General features: G+C 40.6%; 1 protein-coding gene across 1 annotated transcript; it reads left to right on the top strand.

Moving 5' to 3' along the window:
- Nucleotides 1–4,887, top strand: LOC130017031 (casein kinase II subunit alpha-like). Its single transcript, XM_056107753.1, has 2 exons — nucleotides 1–169; nucleotides 3,644–4,887. The coding sequence occupies exons 1-2, from the start codon at nucleotides 1–3 to the stop codon at nucleotides 4,885–4,887; spliced, it is 1,413 nt and encodes a 470-aa protein (XP_055963728.1).
- The last annotated feature ends 5,821 nt before the right edge of the window (nucleotides 4,888–10,708 follow it).

Raw genomic sequence — 10,708 nt, 5'->3', positions numbered from 1 at the left:
ATGGAGGATCTGGGTGGAAGAGGCTCCTCACTCTGGAGCCTCACCCCCAGACCCAATAGCCTTGACTCCCTTGTACTTACACTCCCAAGTCTGGAATCCATCTTCACCAGGAGAAGAGTATTTATTAATGATGAGGGGGAAGAGAATGAAGATGATGACAGTGATAATGGTGATGACAGATATTTGTCATGATCAATCAGTCAACATGACCATTAATGTCTCAGAGGAGAGGATCTAAGACAATGGCCCCAACCTCTACCCTCAAAGAATTTCCTATACTAGGAAGCTTCCTACATTGGTAAGTTAGCTGAGACGGAAGCTTATCAAGTTGGAAGATCTCAGAATCAGAGAAAATGGGGCAAAAATTCTTGCCTTGACACCAAGTTGTCTTACAGCCCTCAGCAAGACCTTTGATTCTTATTTACTTTGGGGGCATACCTTCTGTGCTTGGGGCTTACTCCTGGCTCTGTGCTCAGGGCTTACTCTTGGTAATGCTTGGGGAACCATATGGAGTACTGGGGCTTGAATCAGGGTGGGCTGCATACAAGGCAAGTGCCTTACCTGCTGTACTTTCCAGCCCCTGGACCCTTGATGTTTTTTTAAGTCACAGATTCTTTATCTATAACTGTAGATAAGGTTACTATTACCCTCCTCAATTTAATTCAAATAAGCTGGAGCGATAGCACAGCGGGTAGGGCGTTCGCCTTACAAGCAGCCAACATGGCCGACCCGAGTTCGATTCCTCCGCCCCTCTCGGAGAGCCCGGCAAGCTACCGAGAGTATTCGATATGCCAGACACAGTAACAACAAAGTCTCCAATGGAGACGTTACTGGGCCCGCTCGAGCAAATCGACGATCAACGGGAGGACCTTTACTTACTTACTTAAGAAGGAGCCTGCAACACTTTAAGCTGATCGCCTGGCACAAAACACCTCCCCAGTCAGTGTAGATGTTGGGAATATGAGTATTGTTGTCAGGCTTTGAGAAAGCCTCCCAACTGCTCTTGGTACGATTTTCAAGAGCACAATAGTTGCAGCATCTACAAGATGCAGGCAGCAGACTCTATTTCTCTACCGAGACTCAGGATCCCCAGCCCAGGCTGCAGTGCACCAGCTGAACTTGATGTGGATTTCCATGACCTCCTTTCACATGTGCCCACACTTCTTCAGCCTCCAGCCCTCTTTTTGGGGAAAAAATTACTTAACATCCCCCTGGGAATGTACTTTCTTAAATCAAATAAACAGGACCCCCCCCCCAGTTGTATCCAAGGCTATTCCACACCACCCCCCATTCATTCCAGAGCTCCATGGAGGAGTCATAACTCCCTCTTTGGATTACACTGATTTAAACCAGTGTTTCTCTACCTTTTATTTGGCCATGGCCCCCTCCCAACCCCATTTCTTCCCTGTGTCCCACCCTGTTCTATACTTGACCCCTAGTCTCATGCCTTGCCCCTTTTGATATGTTTTCACCTGTGACCCTCTTGGAATATCCTGGGAGCTGAGAAACACATTCACAACCATGCTGAGACCACTCTCCACATGCATGGAGGAGCCAGCAGAGGAACACAAGCATGCAGATCCTGGGACTGAGATCTCCAAGCCTGCTTGGATCGGGGCTGAGCAAATACTTTATATGTTAGCTATATTATCATATATTTATATGTATAATTATATATTTATTATATATTTAATTTCCAAGTATGGACTTGAATTATTTTTATATAAATATATTTTATTCATTTACAATATTTGATTTTAATATATTTATATAATGCATATAGCATATCAGTTTTATATGTTTAATTTCTAGTTAAGAATTTTAATTATTAGAGTTTAGGTCACATTATTTAAATAGTGTTAATGTTTACACTGTTGTTTTTCAGTTAGAGTTCATTTTCATTGTGGAACCCAAGACTCACCAACATTGTTATGCCCTCATTATTTAAGTTTATCTCGCAGTTTCTTCCCCATAATCAGTCCCAACCTCACTCTTATTACTCCCCAAGACATTTTCAGCTAACGTTTTGCTTTCATTTGATATTGACTATTCCCTTGCTTTGTTTCTATCTGTACCACAGTTGAGAGGGGTCACCCATTGTCTGTCCTTCTCCCTCTGTCTTCTCCCTGTCTCTCCATCTAACTCTCAGTCAACCTTATGATTTCAACTTTTATTATGTCTACATAGCATTACATTTTGTATATGTGCTAGAACTTTAATTGTTCATCTTCCTATGGACACATGGGTGGTTTCCTTATGTTGACTATTGTACTCAGCATTGCAATGAACCAAAGGATATATATATATAATATTTTATGAATATACATATAATATTTAAAGGATAGACATATAATATTTTCTATTGGGAAATATGTCTGAATAAGTTGAATTTCTGGTTCCTGTAGAAGTCTAAAAAATTATTTCTTTTCTGTGAATAAGTTGAATTTCTGGTTCCTGTGTAAATCTAATTATTTCTTTTCTGAGAAATCTTCATACTCTTTTCCATGAAGTCAGAACCAGAAAACATTCTTAGCAAGAATGATTGAGGAGGCTTCTTTTCACCACATCCCTGACAACAAAGTTTTTCATTCTCTTAGGTGTATACCATATTTAATGGTGTGAGATTACATTGAAATTCTCTTTTGATTTGCATTTTCCTAATAATAATTCACAGTGAACACTATTTCATAAGATTACCGGTCAACCTAGAACTTTCTCCTAGCTCTGTTTCATCTTCTCCCCCAATTTGTGATGAATCTATTGCCCCTTAGCACTTCAGTTTTACTCTTTTGATGCAGTGCCACCATAGTACACTACTGCCATGTGCAACCATTCCTTTCCTTCAATCTTCACTAGTTATTTCAGAAAGCCCACATTATTCCACTACATCCAAACTGAAGCAAATATCCTAAAGGAAGTGTTTTCCTTCTTTCTGCTGATTCAGAATTTATCCTTTAGTCACAATGATGCAGAAGCCTAAGTTCTGACAACCAACTGGATGTTCTCGTTTTTGCCTTGTACTCTAATGGGAGTTTACGGCATCCATCCCAGAATTCCTTTCTGTTGGTCACCTCCACCCCCCTCTTCTTTCCCACTGATTTCATTCAGTGTCTTCTGTAATTACCCAGAGCATGCATTATCTCTGAGAAGGCCTATTGATTCACATTCATGCCTTATGCTTCACATTGTCTGCTAAACTTAGAAACAGCCTTCTTGCTTTGCATACTACACAAAAAAAAACACACCTGAAATATAGACTTGAGTCTTGCAGATTGGCCCAAACTATTTAACAAGGTCCAGGAGCTCTCTGCCATTTTCCTTTCAGAGCACCTCACACCATGCTTTCTAGAAAAAAAAAGTTAGAGGCTTGAGACTTTAGGCATCCATCAAGTGGAAGAGTTTCCAGGGGTCTATTCTACCTTTACCACCTATGTGATGTGTGTCTGAGGAAAGGGTAGAGCATTGCTTTCTTCTGCAGCTACCATTATAGATTGGTGCTGCACTCGGCAGTACTCAAGGGACCAATGATGTTGTGTTTAGGTTCTAACTCCACTTCACACACTTGGTTGGCACCCACAGTAACAGTGAAATATTCTTCTGCAAATTAGATATTAAATGTTTGCTGTTCTTTTGCTTCTTACAGGAGACTTGAAAATTGATGAAAAAAGGTCTAAAACAAGGCCTAACTCCCATCCACCTCCCACCAACACGACGGTAACATCTGTTAATATTAAGATTAGCTTCGACGATGAGTATGGCACATCAGGGCCAGTACCAAGCAAGGCCAGAGTTTACACAGACATTAATTTACAAAAACCCCAAGAATACTGGGATTATGAAGCATATATTGTAGACTGGGGAAATCAAGATAATTATCAGCTTGTTCGAAAATTAGGCCGGGGAAAATATGGGGAAGTGTTTGAAGCCATTGACATTACTAATAATGAAAAAAGGGTTGCTAAAATTCTAAAGCCAATAAAGAGGAAGAAAATCAAGCGTGAAATCAAGGTCTTAAAGAATTTGCAAGGTGGTCCTAACATCATCACTTTGCTAGATATTGTAAGAGATGTCGAGTCACGAATACCTGCTTTAATTTTTCCATATATCAACAACACCAACTTCAAGAAATTATATGACATGTTAACAGATTTTGAAGTTCGATTTTACACCTATGAGATTTTAAAGGCCTTAGATTTTAGTCATGGCATGGGGGTTATGCATAGAGATGTGAAGCCCCATAATGTCCTAATTGATCATGATCAGAGAAAGCTGTGGCTCATAGACTGGGGTTTAGCTGAATTTTACCATCCTGGACAAAAATATAATGTTCGAGTTGCTTCCCGATACTACAAAGCTCCTGAGCTTCTTGTAGACTATGACATGTACAATTACAGCTTGGATATGTGGAGCTTAGGGTGTATGTTGGCTAGTATGATCTTTCGTAAAGAACCGTTTTTCCATGGACGTGACAATAATGATCAGTTGGTGAGGATAGCCAAAGTTCTGGGCACAGAAAGTTTATATGACTATATTGGCAAATACAAAATTAAATTACATTCATCTTTCAAAGATCTCATAGGCAAACACACGCGTAAGCCATGGGAGCGTTTTGTGCACAGTGGAAACCAGGATCTCGTGAACCCTCAGGCATTAGATTTCCTAGACAAACTACTACAATATGACCATGATACACGAATCACTGCCAGAGAGGCCATGGATCACCCCTACTTCTCAGCTATCATGACTGAGGAGAGTTCATCTAGAAGACAAGAGAGCAGTACGCCTGTCAGCAAGACAGAAATTTCTTCAATGACAGCCCCTTCAATTTGGGAAGAATCCACAACAGTTTCTACTTACAATTACTTTGGCAAGACATCTCAGAAGTAATGGACTCCTTTGTCTCCTGATACCTAGGGAGGGGGGTACTTCAGAAGCAACCATTGCTTTTTGATTTACTTCAGCCATTAAAAAACTTTTGGAGGCTGATTTTTTAAAATTTCTTTTCCCCTCCTCTTATTTTTTCAAACTTGAAACTTTTCATAACTTTGGGGGGGGGGGTGCCTGTAAAACTACTTGCAGGTAAAATATTTCACAAACTATTGTTTCCCTCCCATTTGAAATTCTGGTCCTGGGCAACAAAAATAAAGGGAAAGCCAGTATAATTTCTGCGTGGTGCATTGGGTGAAAGTTTCTTCCCACACCCACATACTCCATGTGGATCATATATTCATAAATATATATTCATGAACACATGACTATATGTGGGATATGAATCCCCACATATCTCACAGTTGGGGCTTCACATCTCATGCTTTTTTCTAGAGATAGAAAGATGTTTCATTTCAAAGAAAGTAGCACTATAGCACTGTAGCACTGTCATCCCAATGTTCATCAATTTGCTCCAGTGGGCACCAGTAACATCTCACAACAAATTGTGAGATTTGTTGTTACTGTTTTTGGCATATCGAATAAGTCACAGGATGTCGGGGTCCTGGCCAGTTGACTCCTGCAAACTGGAATATGAATCCCCGAAGTTGCTGGACTCTATGGGAGAGGGTTGGGGAGAAGTCTCTGCCCGGCCCTCTGCACACAGAAGGATTCCTGCCACCCGCCACCACCGGGTGAGAGAGAAACCGGCCGAGAAAGAACAGAGCAGAGTGGAGGTGGGGGGTGGGGGAGTCTGGTGGTCAAACAGGTCTTCGTTTATTGGCCCCTACCCAGGGATTCTTATAGTACACTTAGGGCGGGGGTGGGGTGGGGCAATCCTACACTCAGGGAGGGGGCCAATCCCACGTAGGGCTCCTAGAAATGTCAGTTAATGATTTACATATCCTGCTCTTCCGGCCAGGTTAACGATATGGGTGGGTGGGCACAGTCATGTCCCTCATTCTTAATCAGCGTGCCTGTTTGTGAGGAGTGCTGGAGCAGGCCCCCTGGGTCTTTGTAAACAGGGCAGGCTCTTGCTTCCAGGGACAGGGGATTTAGTCAAAGTCTCAGGCTAGCTGCTGAGACCCCAACAACAAGGAGCTTGCCAGGCTTTGCCGGGCAGGGGAGATACTCTTGGTAGCTAGCCAGGCTCTCCTAGATGGGCGCAGGAATCGAACCCAGGTCGGCCACCTTCAAGGCTAATGCCCTACTCTCTGTGCTATCGCTCCATCCCTCAAAGAAAGTAGGAAGAACTGAAGAATAGAGCATCTAATGCATAAGATGGTGTACCTTTAACTTATCACTCTATTCTAAAAGTGATTCAGTGTGGTTATCCTGGCAAACATTGAAAATACACGTTGCTGACTTTGAGATACTAAAATCTACCCAAAGTGCAAAAAGATTCTGAAAGCAGTATGAATCATGTATTATTGATATAACCCTCAATCCTACTCACTTATGCCTTTAGTTCCATTTAGTTAAATTAAAAAAAAATACTATGTTATTACTCTCATTTTTTTTACCTTGGTCTTCTTCCCTTTCATTCCTCAGTGTGCTCTATTGCTGGTTGGAGGATGAGGGCAAAAGATTTTCAGTTTTTTTTTTTCTGACTTGGGCATTTTTTTTGTTTTTTGGTCGCACATGGCGATGCACAGGGGTTACTCCTGGCTCTGCACTCAGGGGTCACTCCTGGCGGTGCTCAGGGAACCATATGGGATGCTGGGAATCGAACCCGGGTCGGCAGCGTGCAAGGCCAATGCCCTACCCGCTGTGCTATCTCTCCAGCCCCTGACTTGGGCATTTTGAATTGTTAAATTGTTGTGAATAACTTGTTGCTTTTAGAAGAGAAACAGATATTGTTTGTATACATTTAGAGATGGCTACTCTTTACATGCTAATAGAAAATGTGGCCATTCTGAATTTCATTTAAGCTTTCTCCATACTTCCTTCCTGCTTTTCTCATTCCTCAAATGCCATCCAGTAAGAAGACTTGTACCTCATTCTCATAAATGTATCTGGGTGTTGCGAGCAGAGCCATTATATCCAGTGAAACAGAAATGGCTTACCTGAAATTGTGGAGAAATAGTTAAATCCCTCATTACAATCCTGACACTCCTTGTGTGTATGCAGCCCTTTTAAAAAATTTTTTTGGTAGAGAGATAGTGTAGGAGTTCTTTTTTCTAAATAAAACTTGGTTTGTGTGTGTGTGTGTGTGTGTGTGTGTGTGTGTGTGTGTAACTGTTCATGATCAAATAGGTAGAGATAATTTGGGAAATAAAGTCTTGTATAATTGGGCATCAAAGGACAGGAATTAGGAGACTCCAAACGAATGTCCTCCACGAACCAGTCAAATGACAAACTTTAGTTTAACATGGGTAAATGTATAGTCACGTTTGTCTCCTGCTGTGAGAGGAACACATGGAATGTACCAAGTTTGCGATGCACCTAGATGTACATGTATCTGTAGAAAGGTACCTGAATTTGAAAGCTATGCTATGTCATAACTGAATATAAAAGAACACTTTCAATGTTTCTATAAATGTGTTATAATGGTATAAGCAAAAATGAACAGTATCTGAACCCTGGGATCAGAATAGAGGTTTCACTTTAGAACCAGGAGAGAATGGACTATGGGTCTGCCAATCATTGCAGGCCATCTAATGAAGATGCTGAAAGGTGGGGCCATAGCACTTTACAGGCCACATGGAATTCTGTTTAGTCATGTGTGGATTCCTTTGAAGGGGGCCCTTAATGTTTTCTCTTAGAGATATAAAACAAGGTAGGTTCTTTGAAAGCCCTTTGTTGACACTCCAAATCATAAATTTTGTTTTGTTTTAGGGCCACAACCAGGGGTTCTCAGGGCTTACTCTTTGCTATGTGCTCAGAAATCACTCCTGGAGAAGATTGGGGAACCATATGAGGTGTTGGGATGGAACTGAGTTGACTATATCCAAGTAAAATGTCTTACCTACTAGTTTATTGCTCTGGCCCATAATTTTTTACTGCCTTTATTCCCTATGTGCTGTCTCTAGGGCCCATTGGACAGAAATGGGTGGGCACTGTGTCCTCACCTGCTTGAATACCTGTGTCTCATGTTTTCTGATGATGACACAGAGGAGACTCAGCTATGCCCTGGCCATCTCTTATGCCTTGTGAACCAGCCATCTGAAAATTTCAGACAAGTTTCTCTGTTGCATGTGAATCTCAAGCCCTCTTCTTGGTTTGTTACCCTTTTCAGGCATTTAATTCTTAAAGATGGGTGGGTTAGTGCCACTGTCTGAGTGTGTGAACGTCTGGGACAGCACAGTGTCTGTTGGCACTCGAAGACAATTCTGCCTTTCTTCTGCATTATGCTCCAGTGGCTATAATTTCCAGGTTGTTTCCTAAGTCTGTCGGTAGGCAGAGATAATTCAGTCCTTGAATTTTAGTTTAGTTTTTAACATATTTTATTTTCAATTGACCACTTTAGTTTGAGCCACATGGTTAAATCATGCCAATGTTTATGATATTGATTTTCAGTTACCACCTCATTTCCATGGAGCAGTCCAAGACCCACCAAATGTCCTTATGCTATTTTAGTCCAACTCACAATTCATCCCCATTAACAGACCCTAGCCATACCCGTTCACCTTTCACATCATCAATTTCAGTTCTGTTATCCAGGATATAGGTTTTGTTTTTATTTGGTACTATTGCCTTGTTTTGTTTTTCTCTAGACCACAGATGAGAGTTCTCACCCAGTGTTTGTTCTTTGCCACTTGGAGCCTACATGATTTCAACTTTTCATATGTCTGCATAACACTCAGAAAGTGTGTATGTGCCCAAACTTCTTTAACTGTTAATCTTTCCATAGAAATTTGAGTGAGTTCCTTGTGTTGACTATTGTACTCAGCACTTGAAGGGATGTAGGGGTATATGTATGGTTTTACATATATATATATATTTTAATTTGGTGTGCAAGCCAAGAAATAGTATTGCTGGGTCCTACATAAATCCAGTTCTTTCTTTCCTGAGAAATTGCCAATTATTTTTCCTCAGAGATAAAAGCAAAAAGTATTCCCAGCTAGATTAAATGAGAAAGAGTTCCTTTTTCCACCAACAGCATTGTTTGCTTCCAGTCTTTCTGGTATATGCCATTTTCAATGGTGTGAGAATTGCTCTTTTTTATTTGCTTTGCCATAATAAGTGACAGTGAATACAATGTTATTTATCTACTGACCATCCTTATGACCTTTGCTAGGAAGTGTATTTTCATCTTCCATTATCCCATTTTGTGATTGGGTATGTAAGAGCTGGATTTTCTGAGTCCTGTGCAGGTTACCTTAAAGCTTGTCTTTGAGATATGGGAATATGGGCACTTGTTTGGGGATAGAAATGGTTCTGTGATAAGCTTCTTGCCTTGCATGCAGCAAACTGGCACCTCATATGGTTCCTGGAGTCCACCAGCAGTGATCTTTGACCACTGACACAGGAGTAAACCCTGAGCACAGCTGGATGTGGTCCCCCAAAAGAAAAGCACCTTTTGTAACTTGGATATTATCCCTGTATCAGATGGACTCTCACATTTAGGAAGGTGTCTTGGTATTTAAATCCTTTTCCTTTGCCACAAAATGCCCATGGAGTTTAGTGCAATCCCACAAGTTCATTTTTGTTTTTATTGTCTTTGCCGCTAGAGTCAAATCACTGAAAACACTTCTGAGGTCTATAACCTGCAGAGTGCTGGCAATGTTTTTCTTAATGTTATTGATGGATTCTGGTCTAATCTTGAGGCCTTTAGTGGACTCTCAGTGAACATTTGTGTAAGATGTGAGATATGGATCCATTCGATCGTTTTGCTCATAGCTCTCCAGTTTTCACGGTATCAGTTGCTGAGAGGCTATTCTTGCTCTACTTTTAAAAGCCAACCTTGAAATAGAGACACTGTCTATTCACTTGTGGGTTTATCTCTGTGCTCTCAATTCTTGTCCATTGGTTTGAGAGCCTGACTTTAGCTCAGTACTTCAACACCTTGTTCACTGTATCTTTATAGTATGTATAAGTCTGTCTGTTCAGGAAATTTTAGGATTCCATACAAAATTTAGTTGCATTTGTTTTAATTCCTTGAAGAATGTCATGGGTATTTTAATGGGATTGAATGGAATCTGCATACAGATTTGGGGAGAATTGTCATTTGACTTGCATTATTCTTCCAACTCATGTATGTGGAATACTTGTCAATATCCTGGTGTCCTCTTCCATTTCATTTAATAGTGTCTCAATATTTTTTATGTCTTTCACATCTCTGTCTGTTGAATTTGAGGTACTTGATGTTTTGGGACACAATGGTTCATGGAGTTGCCTTTTGATATCTTTCTCTTCTAGTTCATTTTGCAAATGAAGTGGAACTAATTTTTATAAAAGGTGATTTATGACATCTGAAGAGAAATGAGACTTGAAACTATTTTTATGTACTGATTTTAGAACCTGCTAATTGTCTCCATAGGTGTATTGCTTCTTAGTATTTTTCAGTGTAGTCTTTTGTGTCCTCTAGCAGTTTGATTTTTCCTCTCCACACAGTGAACACCTTTTGTACACTTCTTCTATGTTCATCCATAATTCTCATTGAACTTTCTTTAGTACTAGTTCACTAGTTCACTGAGAGAGCCCACCTTTGTTATTCTGCACCTAGACTACAGCAAATTTCCCATAAGAAAGTGGCTTATTTATTTCTAGTGAGCCCACAGTTTTTCTTGGGCACAAAGAGGCCAAAACCACACATTTTTGCTCATTGGATGTTCTCTTT

Source organism: Sorex fumeus, unplaced genomic scaffold (genome assembly GCF_029834395.1).
Source record: "Sorex fumeus unplaced genomic scaffold, SorFum_2.1 ptg000171l, whole genome shotgun sequence".
NCBI lineage: Eukaryota > Metazoa > Chordata > Mammalia > Eulipotyphla > Soricidae > Sorex > Sorex fumeus.
This window is presented reverse-complemented; position numbering and strand designations above follow the sequence as displayed.

What these genes read in the sequence shown, in the direction of transcription:
- LOC130017031 (XM_056107753.1), top strand. Translation starts at nt 1, where the DNA reads ATGGAGGATCTGGGTGGAAGAGGCTCCTCACTCTGGAGCCTCACCCCC. An exon ending in AGATGATGACAGTGATAATG is followed by an intron (nt 170 to 3,643) that starts GTGATGACAGAT and finishes TGCTTCTTACAG; the next exon opens with GAGACTTGAAAATTGATGAA.